The sequence below is a fragment of the Sebastes fasciatus genome, chromosome 23 (assembly GCF_043250625.1).
Source record: "Sebastes fasciatus isolate fSebFas1 chromosome 23, fSebFas1.pri, whole genome shotgun sequence".
In the NCBI taxonomy this organism is placed as follows: Eukaryota; Metazoa; Chordata; class Actinopteri; order Perciformes; family Sebastidae; genus Sebastes; species Sebastes fasciatus.
In genome coordinates this window covers 13,841,235-13,864,950 of record NC_133817.1, presented here as the reverse complement: position 1 = coordinate 13,864,950, position 23,716 = coordinate 13,841,235, and the positions used below count along the sequence as shown (strand labels likewise).

At 43.7% G+C, this 23,716-nt stretch overlaps 1 protein-coding gene across 1 annotated transcript in view; it reads left to right on the top strand.

Moving 5' to 3' along the window:
- Positions 1 to 23,716, top strand: part of snd1 (staphylococcal nuclease and tudor domain containing 1) — a 213,564-nt gene that overhangs the window by 186,766 nt on the left and 3,082 nt on the right. Inside the window, exons 21-23 of the mRNA XM_074625382.1 lie at positions 1,827 to 1,940; positions 6,642 to 6,845; positions 22,434 to 22,478. Coding sequence (XP_074481483.1) covers positions 1,827 to 1,940; positions 6,642 to 6,845; positions 22,434 to 22,478 — 363 coding nt within the window. The remainder of the gene's footprint in view (positions 1 to 1,826; positions 1,941 to 6,641; positions 6,846 to 22,433; positions 22,479 to 23,716) is intronic.

The window sequence follows — 23,716 nt, the reverse complement described above, 5'->3', positions numbered from 1 at the left end:
TCTCAAACAGTCCGAGATCGCTTGCTAGACGTGGTCTCAGACCATTTCCAAGCGAACCAAAACGCAGGCTGCCTGTGAGGAACATTTGTTGAGATGGACTGACCTATACAGAACTTACAGAATACGCTAAATAAAGTCCACAATGATGTTATCAAGATCAACAATCACGATCAACTGGAGCAGAAGGGATCCGTGTGCACAGTAGATCAGTGCCGAGTCAAAATTTAAAAAGAAACGTTGACGGCAATATATCAAAGTCTGCGATTCCCTGCATAGAAGCGGCAGCTCTCGAGACAAAAAAGATAAATTTGCTCCTTCATACACGCCCCTCAGCAAATTACTTTTTTAATTTGGTCCGCTTTAATTTTTGCACTGCGAAGCCGAACCAGACGAAATAGAAAACAAACCAAAAGTATCAATTTCACTTTGATTCGGACTAACCAAACGGACTATGGCTTTTGAAATCGCCCTTAGAAGAGGAAGAAGAACTTCAGTAGTAGAGAAACTGACATACTGATAAATAAACTTTAACAAAGTAAACATGATTTTCCAGTGTCAGTACTGTCGTTTATCAAAAAGCATCGTGGGCCTGTATGTAAGCCATTCAGAAGCTGAACATGCAGTATCAGTTTTTTTTTTATAGCCTTAATTGGGATTAATGGATCAATAGTATTTATTTAGCCCACACATTTAATAATCCAATCACTGTAATTCATGCATTTTCTTTAAAATGTTTTTTTGTTTCTGTTTAATGTTTTAATGAAAAGTATGTTTCTTTGTGTTGGACAAACAATTTGTGGACTGTGAAAGCAAGATGTTTTTTTTCTTATCTTGGTTAGAGTGCTCTCAACCACTCATAAAATATCCTCTTACCTAAGAGAAGAGAAAACATAAGAAAACATTGGTGAATCTCAGAAATCAATGGTACTAACAAAATAAGAACAAATCGTGAATACAAACTCTGAAGCATTTTTAAAAAAAAATGTTTGTTTGTTTTCATAAAATGGATATGAAGTATCATCGTATTCAAATGCACACTGGCAAGTAGTGTTGCCTTTTGTTGTTGTTTTACATGTGACTGGTTTTAGTGTTTTCTGCTCTGACAAGTCTGACTAGCGACTTGACATGTATCGTCTTCTTTACTCTTAGCTTGTAGCCGAGCTAGAGAGCAGATGGAGCTTAGTGAAAGGGGCCTCAGTGCTGCTGTAGAAACAGCTGTGAAATGATTGGTAAGGTGACATATACAAGCATGCAGCCCTTAAGCGACAAAATGGCATCTGTCCTTCTTTCACAGTTGTAAACCATCATTGTTAACGTGACGTACGGATTTCAGAATTGATTGAGAATCGAGGAAAAGATAGAAATACATCACAGAGGACGGGATTCATTTACAGCCCCTCACTTTGCAGAGGCTTTTGATTTGAGAGATGCACTCTGTAATGTGAAAAAAAAAATCGGAACGTGCATCACAAGCTTTTTTGTTTTATGTGTCTGTATCATAACTGAACAAACCAGACATTTCTCCCTAAATCTCTCTTGGCTTCCTTTACTGTAGTCGTAACAGGAGATGGATGTTTCTGTCGTGTTTGCTTTAGACATCATCATAAACGTGCACTCCAACTGTTGTTGAGCTTCACTTTACAGTCTCAAAACCGTAAATGTTTTTGACCCTAAACCCAGACTAACTTCACAGCTACAGGACTTGATAAAGTAAAAACTAAACCACTGTGTGTGTATGTATGATTGCGTGGATGAAACTGCATGAACACTGTCTTGAATGTTCTATATTGAGTCTGATTTCTGTCCTCCGCTCATCCTCCCTTCAGAGAGAAGTTGTGTCGTCCACCCGTCTGGCTGCCATGCCCCCTGCCTTCGGCACCCGGACCCTGCCAGCACAGGCCACCGAGCACGCCTTGGCCTTCATCCAGGTCCCACAGGACGTAAGTGCACGCAACGAGCACGCTCTCCCGACCAGAGATATGTGTCGCAGCTTCAAAATTAACTTTGAGATATCAACTCCCTCAGTCTCATTTTCTGCCAGCTTTTTGAAAGTTGACTTTTTCCCTGGCGAGACATAAAATCAGTTTGAGTTTCACTTATCTCGCGAGGTGATAAGTCTCTGTAACTGACAGACGGGGGTCGAGTTTTCATTCCGAGCAAGTGTTTGTGAAAATGATGCTCATACATAATGCATGTAGTACACGCAGACAATCACTAAGGCATTGATTTACTTGGTTGCAAAAAAAGAAATTATAGAATAATTGACAAAAGTAGCAGAGAGATGCTTATGTTTTATGAACATTTTGATAAAGTATACTTTACTCCTTCAACAACCCACACATCCTGTACATGAATGCAAACCATTCAGGTGCGTTTGTGTTTGTGCATATAAATGTCCATCTGATAGCCGAACAGCAGGGTTTTTTTTCCGCAGCCCTAATCCTCTTGTTTACATCCGAGTGTGTTTACTCAACCTCCGGTGACCACTTGTGCGTGTGTGCTTATCTCCGCGTGTGTGAGGGGGACTGTGTTTTGTGTGTGTCAGAGGGTCAACTCATTGGTTTGCCTCCTGAGCCGGCAGCATCCCGAATAGTTGGTGCAGATACAAAATGTTTTCTTTTGGTGTGTGTGCCTGATTGGCACAGTGCTAAGCTCTGACTTTAATTAGTTGTGTGTGTGAGTGTGTGTATTTGAGAGTGTGTAACTTTGAAAGGGTATTTGTTCCACTTACCCTGGATGACTACTACTTTTCACATGGACACGTCTGCTTGCTTGCTTGCTGCTATTTTGGATTATTTATCTAGACTCAGTTGCCAGTTTATCAGGTACATCTAGCTAAAGTTAATGCAGGCTAATGCAACAGTCCTTCATGAAGGTTATAGTGTTCCGTTTTTGTTGGAGATGTGTTGATTAAACTTTACGGTTAGTTTAGAGGCTGTAGTCGAAAATATGGGCCCGATTTATTTTAGGGCTGTCAATCGATTAGAATATTTAATCGTGATTAATCACATGATTGTCCATTGTTAATTAAAAAAAACTGCATGTGATTATCATAAAGTGGGCATGCCTGTAAAGGGGAGACTCGTGGGTAACCATAGAACCCATTTTTATTCACATATCTTGAGGTCAGAGGTCAAGGGACCCCTTTGAAAATGGCCTTTTTTTCCCCTCGCCAAAATTAAGTGTAATTTTGGAGCGTTATTTAGCCTCCTTCGTGACAAGACAGTATGACATGATTGGTACAAATGGATTCCTTAGGTTTCCTATGATACCATATGATACCAGTATCTTCATTCTAGCTTTAAAACTGAGGCGGCTACAACCTGAAAAAAGCAAGTCACATTAATGCGTTAAAATAAATTTGCGTTATCGCGTTAACTTTGACGGTCCTAATTTATTTTATTAATTTGTTTATTTTTGTAGCGAATTGTAAAGGCATACATCTCAAAGTTTTTCAATCTTAATCCATCTATTAATATATGTATTATTGCATTTTGAAAATCTAATTTTACATTTTTACTGCTGCCCTTGTTTTTTGAAGAAAATGCGATGAGACTTTTTTCCCATCAAAATATGGACCTATTGGTCTCTTGTTGGATGTGTGTATCAAAGCTTCACATGGCCACAGTGGAAGCTGTGTGTGTGTGTGTGTGAGAGAGCTGGTAGTGCCTGCATGCATGCTGTCACCTGTCTCATGAGTCAGTGTCTCCTGAAGGATGAAGTGGCCCATCTGTTGGTGCAGCCCAGGGGACAAAGGCATCACCTACACTTTACAGCCCCCAGACACACACACACACACACACACACACACACACACACACACACACACACACACACACACACACACACACACACACACACACACACACACACACACACATACACACACACACACAAAGCTTTACCACATGTCGGAAGCGGACACCTTACACCTCTCCCTCTCACTCTTCCTCTGTCACTCCGCATCCGTCTAACCTTTTCCCCGTTCTTTCTATTTTCTCTTGGATTTCCTTTCATGTGTTTTGCCGTCTGCTTTTATCTGAAGCTTTTTGCCGTGTCACTCACGCTGACAGCACGGCGCCCCACTTGCGCTGCGCCTTTTGACGCCGCACACAGGAAAGGTTGTTGCCTTTTGTCTCGCAACCTGCCACCCGATGCCCTGCACAAAAGGTGTCCGTCTTCACAAGTTACATAGCTTCATAGTCGTTTTTTTAAATCTTTCCAGTGGGATGAGATCATACTGCTGCTTCTGCTTTCCAGTGCAGTTTCAGAAAAACGTTCCATGAAGTGACAATATTTTCAAAAACAATAGGCAGGATGGAGGGTGCACTGTCACTGTTTTGCTGTTTTGTCGGAGAAACTGTCTCTTACCTGAAATGTGTGCTTGTAACTTGACAAAGTACGAGACACAAAGCGCATGTTGTCTCCATGACATCTGACTGGAGCAGATACCTATACCTCTATCAGAGCAGCAACTGCAACCCCGTTTTTACACTATACATCACGGATGTTGTGAACTCCCAGCTGCCACCTCTTTATTATACACTTTATTATTATACGGTCAGCTAATTACAGAAAGTAGTTAAAGCCCAGAGTGCACTTAATAAATAAAAAGCTGTACAACAAAATACATCTAAAAAGTGCCACACAACCACACGATAGCCACTCTCTAATGGCAGTGAATTGTTCTCAACTGGAAATTAAAAAGGTTGCTTGAGGTTTTGCATCTCCAACAATTTCTATTTATTAATTTGCATTACTTATAAGCATAACCTTTCCTTAATTAGGAAGTCACATTGAGATTAAAACCTCTTTTACAAGTGAGACCTTGCCAAGACAGGGTCATATAGCAGCATCCAACAACAACAACAACATTGAATCAAGCCAATTATCATAATGAACATAAACATCGTATAATGAACGTAATTGACTATTGTTAGTACTCACAGCTGTCAAGCTAGCAGCGTGTGGAAGACTCCAGTGAGTGCACGCAAGTAGACAGGCAGGTAACCGACGGGCTTTTTACAGTCTTGCGACAGCCACGGATAAAATGCATTTTTCTTTTAATGTACTGATTGCTGTCGGGGTGTAATGAGAATTTCAAGAATTATAACAAAACTTGTTATAATAAACAAATTACCAACTCCGACTTTAAATGCGCTCTCATTATTTTAATCTCGTAGTTCTTGATTGAAGTAATTTCCTGTAGTGGTTGCTTTGTGATGAGTCGAAATTCACACAAATGCATTTGTTGGCTCGTATTGTTAAATAGATTTTATTTTTCTTTGTTTTACGTTTCATAAAGAAGGTATAAAAAATACTATTGTTTTGTACTGGCACTGAGCTATTGTATTGGCTCCATTGGAGAAAAAAAACTCAAACAATACCAAGCTGCACATCCAATTATATCGATTTTACAGTGAGTCAAATGCAAATATTCTAGCCGGTTTTAACACATTGAAGTGCTTCAACCCCGTTTGTTCTGCACATATGGTGGACAAGAGAGGGTCACTAGAAGGCTCTCATTAATTCTGTATTGCCCTCGTCACAAGCGTCAAAGTATTCTTGTTCTGTAATACTCTCTCCCCGCGTTCCTGTTTTATCTCTCCTCCTGTGTCATCCCTCTCTCTCTTTCCCTCTCTCTCGCCCTGAGCTCCCCTGCAGCGCCTGTGACAAGTTGACCAGGGGGACAGCGGGGACAAAAAAGGCCCTTAGTTTTGTTCCTTGAACAAGCTTCCCTGCCCACACACGCTCGCACACACACACATAACACCAGACACACACATACCCAAGGGCGGCTAACTCGAAGGGGGTTGCCGTGGAGACAAGACCAGGGCGAGAAAGAAGGGAAGCGAATAGATGGATGGTGTAGGGGAGGGATGGATGATGGCCAGGGACTGATTTTTGTTTTTAAGTGTCATCCTGCCTCTGAAGATGCAGCTCCCCCTTGTTTTTCTCGCTTTTTTTCGCCCAGACTGCTCGAGGACGTGAGGTCAGGATTGCATTGCAGCTGTTCCACCTCCTTCTCCACCATGTGTTCAATCAAAACGCTGGCCTTTCACATTCGAGAAGGTTAGGGATAAGAGAGAGCGAGGTAACTAACTGAAGAACGAGAAGAAAAGAGAAGACAGGAGGAAGAGGAGGAGGAGGAGGAGGAGGGTGGGTGATTGAGAGTCAGACCATTATATAGTTCAACCAAACTAAAAATCTCTTGAACTGGTTGAGTAGATAATTGCCGTGCTACACAACTGACTGTGTGAGTGATCATGTAATTGAAATCGATCGGAGAATGATGTGTACGAATGTGTTTTTACTGACCACGTTACCAAACGTGTGTGGACAGGTTTTTTTCCCACTTTCTTAACAGTTTCCCCCCCGACAGAATCAAATAAAATCACAGTTAGGTTCATGCATATAGAGGGTGTTTTAATCAGCCTCTGCATAGCATGTATTTGTGTGTATGCATATCATTATCAGTGATAATATACTAATTAGCCCTTTCACCTTTTTTCCTCACTTTCTCCCTCCCTTATCTCCTCAATCCTCTTTTTTCCCACCATCCATTTCCTTTCCTCCTCTCTTCTCCTCTTTTCTTCCTAATCCCAACCCGTATCAACCCCCTACTTCTTCTTCTTCTTCAGGAGGACGTCCGTGCGGACGTGGTGGACTGCATTGTCCGTGACATCCAGAACAGCCAGTGCCTGTTGAACGTGGAGTACTCCGGTGCCTCCTGCCCACTCGTCACAATTCAGTTCGGGGACACCAAGGACGACGTCGGACTCAACCTGGTCAAGGAGGGCTTGGTCATGGTGGACGTCCGCAAGGAGAAGCACCTGCAGAAGATGGTAAGTGAAGAGATGGGATATACAGTCGGTGGTGGTGGGAAGGCAGTGTTTGGATAAAGCGATTTCAAGTCTTCAGTTCAGCTTTGGAAGGTCCTAAAACTAAACTGGGGGCTCATGTGTATAGGGCTCTTGTGCTGTTTCTCTTCCGTCTACCGTGTCCTTGCTTGATCCGGGCTTCTGACTATTGCGCCGCATCGCGTAGCATCGTGTTTTGTTTTAACCATTAGTGAGGTGGCTGTTGCATTTCTTGACATCAGGTAGCTCGTAATAATGTTTCACTAGTGAACACTATGCATATAACTTCGAGCGTGGCAATAGAAATGACAATAATCAAGTTAATATCCAGGACAATTGACCCTGTTTTCTCCCGCTGTCGGCGGCACCGATGGCTCATCTTATCTAAACTACTCAGCCGTTCCTCGTCCATGTTGCGGCGCTCTCAATGCGAGCGGCATTAAAAAAAATAGGGACAGGGTGTCTGACAAAGGTTCAGCTCAAAACGTCATTCAGTTAGGACAATGGAAAACAGATTTTGTTGCTAACGCTCGCATCGCATTCAGTTAGGAAACGGTGTTACTGGATTGGCTTTTACATTCAGGCAACCAGTCACTTTCTCTTTCCCAAGTAATGACACTTTCTGGTCTCACTGGGGCTGTAGACTGGGCAGCCATGGTTAAATATTTTGCCAAAAACTGTGGCGCAATGCAGATTTGGCGTCCGTTGTTTGGCGCGAATCCACACAATGCTGACTGAAAAGCGATTCCTTGTTTGTACTTAGAGTGAGATGTGAATTGTTGGTGTACTTTCAGGTGCATTTAAGGTAAGGGAACTGTCTGTGTAAAAGACTTAATTTATTGAACAGTCGAGTTAGAGATTCATAATGTCAGTTTCTGTAAATTTTCTATTGATTTTCCCAGCCCTACTCTGACTGTTGTTTGTGCCTTTGCCAAACAGCAAAGCAAAGAATCCTTCTTTCAAAATATGACTTATTTTTCTCTACCTACTTCTTGTTAATCAGTAGCACACAGAGCTGTTGAAATGCGCAGTATGGATCAATATTTCAGTCAGTTCTAAATAGAAAAATGCTTTCAGTTGATCAAATGGTAGCAGGTGCTACTTATTTTTTTAAGCGCACAGAAAAATGTTTAGCATTTTCATTGGAAAATGGGCCCCTTGTGTATTATCTAATGTGAAAAAGGTCCATATCCCGCCTTAAGCTTTTCTAACCGTCCAATAATTACCACATTTCCATGCTAACATGCAATTACCCAGTCGTTTCCATCTCCGTATGTCACGTATAGATTTTCTTTTTAATAAATGAAAGCTCACACTAAACGCCTGTAGGTTTTGTAATGTGAACACTGTGGCCCGAGAGACACAATACCTCATCTCACCTGTCAATCCGCAGCCAAACACAACAAACGCTTACACACACCCTCTACAATTTGCCCTCAGATGGTAGCCATTTTGTCAAACCATGAAGCGTCGCTCATTCACTTTCCCCTCATTATGCTAATTCTCCCCCGGCAGACTCCAAGCCACTCTGTACCTGAAAGATAAAGGAAAATGGAGGATATTTATTCCCTGCTGCAATTACCGCTTCAGCACAACCCCGTATTAGCCACTCTGCTATTTATTTAAAAAAATTGTAAAGCACAAAGGAATGGAGATTATATATATCCACAAGGATGTTATTGTATATACACTTAATCAAAATGCATATTCATATACATTACTGGCTGGTGGGAATTTGTAAAGACATTCTTTCAGAGACGCAATTACTAACTCATTGTTGTACACTATAAACAACGCCGATAAAAGCACTTCCCGCCTCTTAGCCAGTCAATAAAGCACTGTGCATCATTGTATTGACCTCTGACCTCTAAAGAGTAGCCAGGAACCGTAATGCAGTCTCAGGGCAATGGACCCTATAGACAAAGGACAATGATTAAAACCTTTCAGCCGTACGACTAATAGGCTTATAGACTGCACAGATTTAGGTTTTTGTTGGATCAAATGGTTTCTCTTTAGTATTCAACAGCTGCATCTCCAGCATTTGCCTCAACCCCTCGCTGGCTACGGACGAATATTTTTGATGTGGAGAAAGCTTAACAAGCAGCAGTGTTGCCAATGTGCTTACAAGCGAGTGTTAAAGTAAGCTCTACAGCATTTTCTTGTTGATAATTCCACCCATCAAGTCTGCTTCCGAACTCAAAAGACGAACGAGCCGCAGTGTGAGCTACTTCTCAAACATCTAAAACGAGTAAATGTACTTCTGATGCATAGGATGTGTGTGTGTGTGTTTATGTATACTGTAGTTCTGCTGTATACAGTAACTGCATTGAAGTTCTTTATCAAAGCTGAGCCATGTAACAGTTATATCAGACTCAATATGCTATATATATAAGCTTTATTGTTAGGCTATTATTAGGTGTATTGCTTTGGTTGCATCTGGTTGCTATGATACGGAATATCCAAAGAAGTAAAAATGTCGGCACAAGGGAAGGCTGAAGCACGTAGGGAGAGATTACGGACCTGCCGGCCTACTTGTTTTAATTTCTCCTCCATTGTTGTTGTTCAGCACTTGTAGCCTACATGTAGGATGTGATGGTTGGTCTTTGTGGTATTTGTCCCGCCCCTCCACCATTGCGATTGGACGGCAAGGGTAAAAAGTGACAGTGACGAGCGCAGCGTTTACCCAAAGTTTAACATTTTTTAACTCTCAGCGAACAGCAAAAAAGGCAACGCTCAGCGAGGAATAGACGCTCAGCGCCTCGTCACGCTGCTGGCGTTTGTAGCGTAGTGTGAATACGCGGTACTCCCATTGCAAAGAATTCAAAAACGAGAAAAAAAGGGAGCGTTGTGGTTGTTGCTTGCCATCCCCTGCGGTTGGCTTGTCAATAGCGGGGTATTGAAATATTGCTGTTATTGCACAACAGCCCTAACTCGATATTGATTAGTTGAACGACAGAAAATGAATCTGCCACTATGTTGCAATGAGTTCATTGTCTCAGTCATGTTTTCAAGCTAAAATTAGAAAATTACCACATTACAGCTTTTCAAATTTGCTTTCAAATGCTGTAGTAATTCAATATATTTGGGTTTCAGACTGTTGGTCAGACAAAACAAGACATTTAAAGACGTCACCTTGACATTTAAAGATGTCATTTTGGGAAATTACAATTGGCATTTTGTAATTATGTTGACATTTTATAGACAAACCAATCAGTTGATTGAGAAAATAATGGGACGATTGATTGAATTGCAGCTCTAAAATGGACAGTGAACGTTTTTACCTGACGAATCAATCTCTCAGTTTCACCCATCCCTATTTGACTTGCACTTTTGAACTCGTACGCTGCTTGGACGAAGACATTTACATTCTAGTCTGTAAATTTGCTGTATGCTATCTTTTTTTTTTTGTAATCTACCAGACTTGACCTAGAGTCACTCGTTTGCAAGGAGCATTTCTGGCTCAAAGATTCATGAGCAGCACTGCAGCTGCTGCTGGAGCGACAACAGAAACTGTTATCTTGCAGGGGCAGCAGAGCCAAAAAAATGTTCCAAGATGATACATCCTTTTGTTGACCTCTGGATCCGTGCCCCCATTCTTCCCCCTCTTTTATAGAAAGTTCCCCTTCGAGCTTTTGATAGTGTCGTATCCAAGCCGGCTCACCCGGAGCTCTGTCTCTCCTCCTTTCTCTCCTCTCGCTCATCCAGACTATCAGCCTCCTTGTAAAAGTGACTTTTGTCCTTCCTATCTGTTCCGGTTTGGCTCTATTCTTTATTCATTATCCATTCCAGGGGATTGGAAACATGGTCATTGTAATCTGTACTCTAGTGCTAAGTATTGCGTAACAGATGGGCTGTAATGTTCACTGGCACTTCAGTGTCTATCAATAGTCAGTCATAAGTGCACTGAAGGTTAATACCAGTCTTTGAGGATGGCATTGTCCCAAGAGAGGGAGAGCAGAGAGGGGATATTCATCCATTTGGGGGTTTTATGTCTTTTTTTTTTCTAGTGCATCTTTGCCTTAAGCCCTATATTCACTCATGCCCACTATGCACACCATATGGATGGCTATTGTTGCAGCTACACAACACTGTCATGGCACGGGATAAACAGTCTTTGTGAAAGTGTAGGCGAAAAAAGATGATCATATGCGTGCCAGCTGCCGGGGTCTGATTGGAGGGAAGTGGGAAATTAAAAGGAAGGCAGGAAGTAGGAGGTGGGTGGAAAATCAGTAAGCCAAATTATGATTGATAATCTGTATTTAGTGAGGGGTAACTGACAGCGTGACCCAGAGGTGTAGATGGAAGATAAAGCATGGGATTAAATAGCAACAGAGGGGTCATATATATATATATATATATATATATATACTATATTTTTGTCATTACTAAGTGCACATACTGCATACTCAAAGTCCAGCAGATTTAACATCGTAGTATAAAGTTTAATCTGTCATACATCTGGCATATCATGTGTAGTCCTTCCGGCACAAATGTTGTTTATGAGGCTTTGATTTTTAGATTGTCAGTGAGCGATATCGTTGATGTATCACCAGTACATCATCGAAAGCAGAATGGACATTAATGTACTTTACGTTATATACAGTAGATACAGTATTTCAGGCCTCAGGGCCCAGTGACTGTATCATGTTTCAAATCTATCCTTTTTGTTTTCTCGCTCTCCACCATATTTTCCTCTCAAAGAATACATATCTGTTGTCTCGCTGAATTACATTACCCATCTCTTTGTTTTCTCCGTCTGCTCTTCCTCTTTGTCACCACTCAGATACTCCACATTCAGATATAGAGCTCGAGAAGAAGATTCTGTAGAAATCAACTTTTTATTGTTGCCTAGGGCACGGTACTGCTGTGCTCTGTGGATTGTCAGGTACAATTGGCTGTCATGCGAAGTGGCAGCCAATTGCACACGCTATCTTCATGTTGGTATCATAAATGAGCTGTTAGCAAAGCTCAACAGTAATGGTTTGCTCTTGGCAGCCAAAGTTAGAGCAGTGTCAACCATGTCATTTGGTCTGATTGCCCGTGTTAGCAACTGCTATTCTTGAGTTGTGAATGGAAATCTGTATTTCTTCCAATTCAATATAAAATGCATGAATAAGAGTGCGTCGCTTTTCTTGGCCTCAAATTGCGAGAATGAAAGTGTAGAGTTTAACCAAAAGGGTGTCAGCGTGCAGAAAAAAAGTACTGAAGTACAAGTGTAGCTTAATGTAACTTATAATTTAGGTATAGTTATATACTTATGTACTGGGGCCCACCACCCGCAGGGATAGGTCTTGGGGTTGGGTGTAATGTGAGCCGGGTGGAAGGCAAAGGCGGGGACGTAGGTGTGCCGGCCCTCGGCATCGCAGACTGGCTCTAGGGACGCGGAACGTCACCTTTCTGGCGGGGAAGGAACCGCAGCTGCTGCGGTAGGTGGAGCGGTATCAACTAGATATATTTGGACTCACCTCCATGCCTAGCACTGGTTCTAGTACCAAACCCCTGGGTGAGAGGCGCTGGGCGGGTGTGGGGATACTCACAAGCTCCCGGCTGAGTGCCTCTGTGTTGGAGTTCTCTCCAGAGAACGAGAGGGTCGCCTATATGCGACTGTGAGTCGCTGAGAGGAAGTCTCAGACTGTTTGTGCTTATGCACCAAACCGCATCTCGGAGTACCAGCCTTCTTGGAGTCTCTGGGTGGCGTCCTTGAAAGAGCACTGACTGGGGACTCTATAGTTCTGCTGGGGGACTTCAACGCTCACATGGGCGACTGTGGAGAAACCTGGAGGGTGGTGATTGGCAGGAACGGCCTGCCTGATCTGAACCCGAGTGGTGCTATTGGATGTTATTGGACTTCTGTGCTAGTCATGGATTGGCCATAACAAACACCATGTTCAAGCATAGGGCGGTTCATAAGTGAACTCGGTACCAGAACATCCTCGAACAAAAGATCGATGATTGCCTTTGTGGACGTATCATCAGATCTGCGGCTGTATGTCTTGGACAATCTGGTGAAGAGATGGGCAGAGCTGTCACCTGATCACCACATAGATCTTAGTTGTGTCTAACTTGTACCGTTGTTAGTGTGTTTGCACCTATTTGTTTTTGTGTGTTTGTACTGGCTATAAATACAAGTGTGTGTGTGGATCAGATGGCGGGGGAGGCTGCCGCACAGACCTGGTAAACCCAAATGTGTAGTGAGGGTGTACTGGCAACGTCTGAATGAGGCCAGGAGTGTCCGGTTTGGGGACCTCAGAATTACGTCACTGCTCTATGCAGATGATGTGGTTCTGTTGACTCCATCAGACCGTCACCTTCAGCACAGGCGAAGGAGCTTCCTTTTGTAGGGTGGCAGGGCTCAGACATCCAGGGGGAGCTCTGAGTAGAACGGTTGCTCCTTCGCGGCTCAAGGGGCCAGCTGAGTTTGTTCAGGCATCTGATCAGAATGCCTCCTGGACGCGACCCTTTAGAGGTTTTCCGGGCACGTCCAACTGGTAAGAGGCCCTCGGGGTAGATCCAGAACACGCTGGAGAGATTATTTATCTATTTTGACCTGGGAACGCCCCGGGGTCCCCCAGGAAGAGCTGGAAAACGTTGCTGGGGAGAGGGACGTCTGGAGTGCCCCGCTGGTGCCCCCTGACCCGGCACCAGATAAGCAGTAGACGACGGATGGATATATTCAAGTATTATCACTCCAGTAATAAACAGTTAAAACTTTGGCAATCAATAAGTGATGAATGTTTTACCAAACTTGGAACCACATTTAGAGTTTCTTCTCTCTTGCTCTGACCTGAGACTCACACATTGACTTCATGCCTTCACCACCCCAGGCACAGTAGATATACTAAGCCATCCTTAAAGTGTCCTGGCACCATCAACTAACCACTGCTAGAATGGCAAGTTGCCACACTGGCACACACTCACTCACTAAAACACTCTTCTCTCTCTCTCTTCCTTCATCCCTCTTAATATCTATCTCCTCTCATTGTTCATTCTGGTTTCTCTCCCTCTTTTTCCCAGTTCCACAGCATCACTAAATTTTTTTCCCCTCCTCTCCTTTCCCGTTGCCTTTTATCTTTTCCAGTGCTCTCCTCTTCATCACTTCTTTCTTGTTTACTCTCCCCTGTACTCTCCATTCCTCTTACTCCTCTGTCATTATTACTTTTCTCTCTCCACTCAGAGATTCCGTCACTCATACACCCTTCCTTTCCTCCCTGTGTTCTTTTCTTTTAAGCTTTACTATTCATGTTATCCAAACTGAGCTTGAAGGACTCGAGATGCTAATTTACATTTTCCGTGCCACGTCACGATCAACAATAATCCCCAGGAATTAAAGTGGAGAGGCACTCAAATCAGACCTGGTGTTGGCCTCAAAATGAGCTTTGATTTAAAACGCTGTTATCTGTAATTATTTGCAACTTGCATCAGCCGATTCTGCCCTGCGAACTCACACTGAGTCGACAGTAATGCCTCTCTTTTGTAATTTTGGGTGAAGGCATACAGTTGGGAGACACTAACTGTGTGTGTCTGTAGGTTAATATTTAAAATAGAAAGTGAAAAAGATAGTGGATAACTAGATACACTATAAATGTATTTTTTTCTTTCTACCTGATTGGCTACTCGAGTAATAATGCCGTCAGCAGCTATCTTTGACTAGCACTCAGACCTGATATTTCTTTTTTGTCGCAGATGTAGCCGAAATGAGTCTGTCATGACAGCTCAATTGGAAGAAGGCTGTGTGGTTAGAAGCACTATCTTTTGTGCTCTGCTGCTTTTCACCAGTGTTTTCTGTCAGCAGCCGCCAACAACATGACTGATTCCGTCTCCGGCGAGCCACCGGGGTGCTGCCGTGCGTCTCGCCCAGTCACCTCAGCTAACTGACAACGCTTCTAGCCCCCCAAAGTTCATTAGTGTTACAAGCTAATAATCTCCTGTTTGCTAATTACAAGTCAATTACAAACACAGAAGTGTCTGTCACTCTATCGCCAGCGCAATTATTATCAATCACCAACAGCGACAAAGCCTGCCCGTATCGACCTAGGTCTAGTTTCCATTTACGTTCCCCCGACTGAAGAGATAACGTAGCAATTCGCACACCTCGGACAAACGTTTGCAAAGATCTTTGCTTAAGATCTTTATTAAAGTGTTACAGAGTTGTGTGTGTCAGCAGAAGGCAGATTATGGGGGAAACAGCTGTGAGGTGGCTCCCTGAGAGTGAAAGCTGCAGATGAGAGTCCTGGAATCTTTAATTACCCAGCAACCCCCTGGGAAATGTATTTTTTTTTTTTTCCTTTTATCTCCCAGTATTGTGGCCGTATTCACACTGAAGCCTTTGCTTTTCATGTGTGAATGTTGAGCAGAGGACTTTTAAGTAGCTTTGAAGGGGCCAGAAGGGCAGCTTTAAGTTGCGGCTCACATGAGATGCAGTTTTTTTTTTATATATATATATCCGTGTCTTTCACATTAAAAGCCTCACGGGTAGTGTAGTTTTCTTACAGATTGCACTCAGAGTCCCCGGTGTAGTTAATAGCGCAGCGGTTGCATTGCACGGTAATTGTGTTAATGGGGGTTGAAGCTGTAGATGAAGATGAAATGGATGTGCTTAGAAGTGTAGTCACACCTACATACAGCTGCATGCAGGGGGGAATCCATACAGGAAATCAGGAAAGGAGGTTCACACATACACAGGATGCCTCCAGGGACGGGTTGTTCCATTTATCAAAGAGCAATTGTGCGGTTTGGTACACATATACCCCTTACTGTAAGAGCGGCTCATGCGATGCAGTCCGCTGCTGCCGTGCTTGTTAAGGCACTGGTTTTGGACACTGATGATACGCCTCGTGGGAATATCGGTGTTTCTATATGATAGGTTCACCTCACCGTGACGAAATGAGGCCTCACGGGCAAATCGCAGCTCCGTGTTGTATGTAGCGCGTGCTGTTGTCGCTTATGAGCTGTCTCCAAAGCAGAGAGGATGAACATAGTACACGTGTTGGGGGTCCCTCATGAGCTCCAACACACACTCTCACTTTTAATGATTTGTTTGAAATGTAGAGAGAAATGTAGAACCAAAAACGTAGAGAAAGGTCCGCACACTGTAGCCCCCCTTTTAAGTGCAATTTATTGGCACGTCCTAGTTAGTGACGTTTCGAGCACAAGCTCTTCTTCAGACTTAATAAATCTACCACAGAGACGCTATTTTAAAAGGTAAACGCTCTGGTCACATGATAGTCACATGATATCCCACATATAATCAAATTAAATTAGGAGTAGAACAATGCACATATATACAATACCTTGAGAGAAACAGTTTCTGCGTAGAGCCAGTAAGCACCCCCCATGGATCCTGCCACGGTGGATCAGGTGCCCTTCACATCCAGCCCAACCCGAAAACTCTTCACCGTGTCATTTATAAAATGGCTTTTAGCCGTATCCGTACCACCAATTGACTGACTTTCAGGTCGCTGCCCTCCCTGTTCAACCACCAACGCCTGTCACAGCCCATCAAGACCCTCCATCCCCCCCAAAAAAAACACCACAGGGCACATTTAACACACACACACACACACACACACACACACACACACACACACACACACACACACACACACACACACACACTCTGAGCTTCATGGGTGTGTGTGACAGCATGACCGCTCCCCACCAATGGCTCAATACCTAATTTACAAGTAGAGTTAAAGATGGGGCCTTTTTAATGGACATTTTCTGCTCCCCTGTTATTGACTGCACACACACACACACACACACACACACACACACACACACACACACTCAGTTGCACACAGGCGGTCGCCTCCCCTGCTGCCACTGCTCTGAGGGGCCCTTTTGACATGTCCTAGCTGACACGCGCCACTTCCCAAACGCCATTCCATCTTCTGCAGATGTACACACACACACACACACACACACACACACAGTTACACACCATATCCTCCCTCCCACACACCCCGAGGGCGAGTAGAGGATTGCCAGGAAGGGAGTGGAGGCACCACGTTGTTCAAATTTAGATTAATTTTGAGTTCTGTGACCTCGTGGGAGATAGAAAATAGATATTAGAGAAAAGGGAAGAGCAAACTCTTTACGCAACGTTTTATAAAAAAGTTAGTGTGTAGCTGTGCATGTGACATATTTTCTATGATACATTAGTGTTTACGTAAGACTTGTTTTCTTTCCAGCGCCCCTGGGAGGGCATCGGAGAATGTTCTTTGTGATATCTGTCGTCAGTCCTTGCATTTTTTTTTTTTGTGTGCGTGTGCGCGCACACGTGTTTTACATGTGTGTGTCCTCCTTAACTCTATGAACCCACGCTGGTGGGCTTGTCACGCCGCGTTCCCGCCAAAGCGCCTGATCTCCTCCGACAGCCATGCTGGGGGGAACCAGCGTGCAACATAGCGTATTCCCAGTTTACCCCAGATAAGGGACAGTGACACTCATACACATGATGTACATGTAAGGCTCATTTTCACACAAAAAATACACAGATTTTTATAAAGCAGCAGACTGAATTTGAACTCAGATTGATGTTCATGTGCATCCAAACGTTAGATTCTGTAAAAAAAAGAAGACTGCGATTGCTGCAGTTTTACAGTAAACAAGGTTCTCTTGCATCATCGACAGCTCAGAAAACTCTTCAAGCTATAGAAAAGTGAGGAACGTGCAAAATCAGCTGCTGAATAAAACAAGAACTAGTTCATTTTCACACACATTTTTGTATAATTTAATTTGATTTTCACCCTCGAACGAGACTCCGGCATGCTCCGACTAGTTATGCGGCCCTTGGCAGTCTTTAATAAAGTTGTTTGCCTTATATCCGTGAGCTCCAGTGTGCTTTGGACCTGGTCTCTGGCCTACTATTCCTTGTGAAACGGTTGAAGCGTGTTTAACCTCCTTTCTTTGATTTCACCTTTTTTTGGGTTCATTCGTGGAGCACAATTTCTCTTTCTTTTAAAGGAGTAAAATGTACAATCTTTTCATCCTACATTCTACAAGCACACTGACCTTTCATCGTCTGTCTGTCTCGCACACACACACACACACGAGGGTTCTCTCCCTGGTCAACTCTGGTGCTTTATGTGACGAGCCTTTTCGCTATCAAAACACTTGTACAATGAAATGTCTGAGGATACATTCCCAAAACCCTGGCCCTACTCTCCGCTCGCCATGCAGTATTCATGCACTGGCATACCGAATGAGAGACATCTCTTAGGACTACAATCCACGGCTCAGCCAAGTACACTCGAACTTGAAACGGTGTGAGTTACAGACATGAAATATGTTATGTTCCGGCAAACGCTCTGACGAAGAAGACCTGTCTTGTGCCGAGTTTTTGTGCTTTCAGCGGGAGTCAAAAGGAGACGGAGATGGCAGGCGGAGGGGGAGAATGAAAGGAGATGCAATGAGGATTGAGAGAGCAGTAGGGAGAGAAAAACAAGAGCAATGCAGTAACAAAGAAAGAATGACAAAAGGGAGTGAGTGGCAGTTTTGTTTTTGTGGTTTGACTGCTCGTGTCTGGGAGGCTTGTGCGTCTGATCGTCATTGCTGTTAATGAGACAAACCTCATTGTTCCCTTTCTAGTCAAGTGTTTTTTTTTCAACTTCGCCTGACATCCCGTGTCTCGGCGAGGACCAAGAGAGCACGCCCCGGCGCTGAAACTTTGATTAGTCACTTTGCCTTTCATGTGCGCTCCATCCAAAAAATCTGGTTTCACTTAGCATTTTCGCGTGCTGTGAAATAAAAAAAAAAATGAAAAAAGCTCACCTACGCACCAGACGAGCACAACCTGTCAGAAAGCTGCCACGTTAGCGCTCGCTCAGATCCATCACTTTCACACCGTGCTTACCAGAACACCACCTGGGCACGGCATGCCGGGGCCAGCGCGGGGAAAATGCACCGTCTCGCTCTCGCTCTCTCAGGCAGACAGATTCACAGCCCAGGCAGACAAGTGCCAAAACACCAGACCCGCACCACCTGTCGTTCGTCTTCTGAAAAGCATCACACTTACACAAAGTCTCCCACCAACCAAGTCTGCAACTAGAAAGTTACCTTGCTGCATGCATAAAAAATTGACTCAAGGCAGCAAGTTGTAAATCTCGTTTTCCTGAATGTGCATCGAGTCGTATCAGATCTAGTCTCGGAAGGCTGCGATAAATTCACTCACTGGTGAAATTATAATAAATTGACTTCTGTAATCAGCTAAACTTTCAGAGCTGTCGCACGCTGCAGACTCTGAGCGGGAGTTAAATAGATGCTCAGAATTAATCACACCCATTCAAGGACACTCCCACACTCAGCAGCGTCCTCTTTAGCCGAGCAGAATATTCTCTGCTACTGCCAGTGTCCACTGCTCACCAAACATGGCATCTGTCTGGCATATGGGAGCTCTGTAGGGTCATCCAGACAAGCGCGCTGTCACCCGCTGCCTTCTGCTACCTCAAACCCCTTCCAAACGCTTTTCTCTTCCTCATCTCCCCTCATTCATTATCCTCTCTTTGTTGCGTTTCATATTCTCCTCCTCACCTGGAACACATAATCAGCTCCTTCCTTGTTGGCCTCTCGCCTTCGCTTTGCGGGGAGCATCATTTTTTTCCCATCCTCCCCGTGTTTAAACGTCGCACTCCTGCGACGAGAAACATTCCTTTTGCAACTTTAAGTCAGATGAGTTTTTGCTTCTGTTTTGCGTCTTAATGAACTATTATGCCTTCCCTGCTGGAGCCAATAGAAAAGCGGTGAAAAGAAGGATCCGGGACAGGATACGTGGGCGCTTGTTCAGACTCCGAAAGGCAGTCATCATCATCGGTGTTCAGCTGCACACTGATTGGCCGTTGTGTTCCACCGAGCTGAAGTGAGCAGAACAGTAAAAAGACGAGGGGCGAGCCGGGAAAAGGCACCCTCCCGACCGGAGTACAAAGAGGCTCACCGCGGTACTGCCAATATGGCAGCGTATCATCTGTGCATATTGTGCCTGTAGTGCTCTTGATTTAGCGTCTTTCACAGAATACTCTCAGACTCTCAGCTGTGTTGAGTTTGGCAAAATTTCATATATTTTTTCTTTTTTAAAGTTGAGCTAGGGTTCATATTCCAACACCATTTTTCATCTTTTTTTTCTGTTCAAATATTGCTCGATCCACTTTGGCAGATATGAAACCCTCTTCCACATCGTTTTGGTCGTCCCCCTAGCTTTCCAAGTGCAGCACTAGGAAAGACAGCTAAAAACCGCTACGGGCGCTGATAGCTCCTCTCCAAAGCCCAAATGGCATCACCGGGCCTTTTGTGTCCGTGAAATATCATCGGCTGGGTCCCTCCATATGGTGACATCTGCCTGATGGGACCAAGATGCCATATCCCAACGCCTTCCAAAAAAATCTCTCCTTTAGTTGGCTTTGATGGATGACTTGTGCAGCCACTGCACTTTTCCCCCAGCTACACACACACTCACACTCACACTCGCACGTGCACTCCCTCAGACAGAGCTGGCTGTACGATCCAGCTGCAGGTCTGTTATCTTGGCGGTGCCATGTGCAGCGTAGCTATCAAATCAACCTATGTGCACGAGCTAGCTAAGCAATTAAACTCCAGGGCCCCATCCACACTCGACAGTTTTAACATCTGGCATCCTTGTTCTGGTGAGTGTGTGCGTCTGAGTGTGAAAGCCAGCTCATCTGCTGCTATGATAAGCTACAAAACGTGGTGCACAATTGAATCCATTACAAGAACACAATGACTCATCTTTACGGTCTATTTTCTTTCTAGTGAGTTTCTTTGTGTTATTTATTTGGATTTCTATTTTTACTGTCGTGCTAATATTTCCCTCTTGAGTCTATGCGGAGGTAGAGGGAAGTTACCGCTTTTATTGTTGTAGTCTTGAGTAACGTGACGTCATATCCGTTCCGTATCCGTCAAAAGCAAAACAAACCACAGCCGGCTACATCGAGCCGAGAAAGTAGAAAACGGCGAATGGTCCACGTCCAAATCAAACATTTTCACTGTATTCATTTTGATATTTTCCAAAGTAAAAGTCCCTTGAAGTGTATGATTCAACTTTTTCCCATGATTTAGTTTTGAAAAATCACAATAAATCGTAATATCAAATCGCAATACATATCAAATCGGCACTCAAGTGATCTTGATAGTATGGAATCAGGAGATAGGTGAATCGTCCCAGGCCTAGAATCCAGCAAACAGTACTTCACAAGTGTTTGTTGCACACACTGTACTTATACTTGAACTATACTTCCACCATTCACAGACGGTATGTGAGTAGTGTGGGTGGCCACTGGCCAGGGTTAAACATGGTGGAGGTGAGGTGAACCGTGTGTGAAGCCCTCGTGTAAACCTTTATTACTCTGTATCCACTCTGACATTGTAATGGTGGAGGACAGCTCCACTCACAGGGTCTGCCGCTTGAGCTTTCCAAGGTCCATACATCCACTTACACTGTACCCATCTGCCCAAACACTGCCTCTTTCGCTCTCTCTCTCTCTCTCTCTTCCCCCCCCCCCCCAGCCCGATGACTCATCACTGGTTCATTCAATGAGGCTAAATGGCTGTTCTAGCAGAAGCGGTCAATATGCTCAACTCTGCACACCGGCTTCCTCCTCTCTCTTCCTCCGACTCTTTTGTGTATCCTCTCTGTACTTTCAGTAGGTCAATATTGCGTACCTCCAGTTCTTTTGTGTCGAGCAAAACAAATGCATTTATATTGAACAAATATTAGAGAATTTCCTCCTACAGTGTGAGTGATGCTGCTGATTTGTATACATGTTACAGGTGTGTCTGGAGGGCAGCACAGCTTGAATACGAATTTAAAACTGGTGTGTAAGCGGCCAGTGGCAAAAGTCCTCAGTGTATTGAATTGAGCAAGGGTGCGTTTTATTGCTTATGAAATTTCATTTGTAAGAGGACAAGTGTATCATTTGTTCTTTTAAAAAGTCTAGCTCTATAAAGGATAGTATTGGCAAACATCAGAAATACTATGAATAACTGTTCTTTTCCGTGTAACATGTTTACGACCGTACAAGAGAGCTCTGATTTTTCAACATGAAACACAGGTACAACTTGGGGCTCACCCCCCTTTTAGCTAGTAGCTCCCTTAAGGCGTCCTTTGAATGCACTTGATTATAAATTGCTGCTACAAACCAGGGAGGTGTTGGCCCGGGGCTAGCAGGCACAATGGGGTATGAGAGCCTCTCATCTCCAGTGGCTTTTGCTAGTGTGAGTTGTAGCATGAAGTGCGAAGTGATGCCCTGCAACACGGCGGATAAAGCAATGACCCCAAACAGTGAGCCGTAATGTGGCGCGTCCTGCGCTCCGTATGCTTCCTTCACATATTCGTATGTCCCGTGAAGCGACACAACCGCGCCGTGTCTTATGTGTTATCTTGATCCCGTTGATCTTTGGAGAACGCAGTGTTCCTTACATGCGGTGTTAACTGGGACGGTGAGCAAGTGTCTTCAGTGGCAGAGTGGGATGAAAGGATGTATTGATTCACCTTAATGCTTTAAAATCCAACATGTGATGCAGTGATGTGATGTACTCATGGCTCCTCTCTTTCTTCCCCAGGTGACGGAGTACCTGAACAGTCAAGAATCTGCCAAGAGTGCCAGGGTAAGTCATCCAAAACCCCTCTCCATTTTTCTTTCCCTCTGTCTTTATATCAGCTTCTCTGTCTCCTCCTCCTCCTCCTAATAACTGTGTCTCAGTGAGAAATCTAATGTTGCCAAAACAAGAATACATTACAACTCTAATGACTTTTTCTGCACAAACTACCAGAGAGAAAGTCTCTTTTCTTTGCTGCTTCTCTCTCTCAAGATGCGACACGTTAACATTGGCAGTCACCATTGTCCCATATGGATTGGTGCCCACAGTCTGTGCAGGTCCATACTGTGAAAATGGGGGTGGGGACGTGTGTAGTGAATAGAAGGCAGCACATAACACACCAGTGTTAAGATAAGTCAAGTCACAGAGCTTTGACACAACATTGTCCAGTGGAAATGACTTTATTTGAGGCCAGTCAGAGAGAAATTGGCAGAAAAATAATAGATAGGAGCATCAGAAATGTAAAACCAAGTACATGAAAATTTCTAATGGAGGTCGTAAATAATGTATTCATTGTCAATGTACAAAACCAAATCTGTGTTTAAAGGATAGTGATATATCTTATTGTCAACAAATCCCGTTAAAAAAAACCAAATTGATCTTACTAACAGGTATTGAGTGTGTGGTCAAAGCCTGATATAGCTTATTTCTCTAAATGTTCCTTCATAAGTCTAAAGTAATATGCTATTAACTGTGTCGATCACCATCCTGATGCCGTAAATACTTATTAGCATGCCAAATCTGCCGCTGTAGATAGTCCCTGATGAATGCTCTATTTACTCCTGTTTGACTAACTTGCTATTAACTACAGTGTCCAGCTGTTCGGTGAAATTCTGATGTGTTTGTGACCTTTTTAAAGAACGGTGTATCCTCTGTGGAACCAATGGGCTTGGGGCTTAGAGACACAGATCGCTTAGGGAAGTCAGAAATTGAGACACAGACTAACATATTGATGTTTGTGGTTGTTTTAATGGGATATTTGGACAATAACAAAAAAAAAAAGAATATCAGCAGACTAATTCTTTAAAGGGTAACTTAGGTATTTTTCAACCTGGACCCCATTTTCACATGTTTAACTGATTGAGGGATTTTCAGCCATCATACTTGACATTTACGCAGCAGGAGTACAATCACTTCATGGGAGCTCACAGCTCCTCCTCTGTCTCTCCTCACAGCTCCCATTACCCTCCTCTCACCTCTTGATCTTACAGCTCCCTCCTCTCTCTTTTCACCTGTCCTTACAGCTC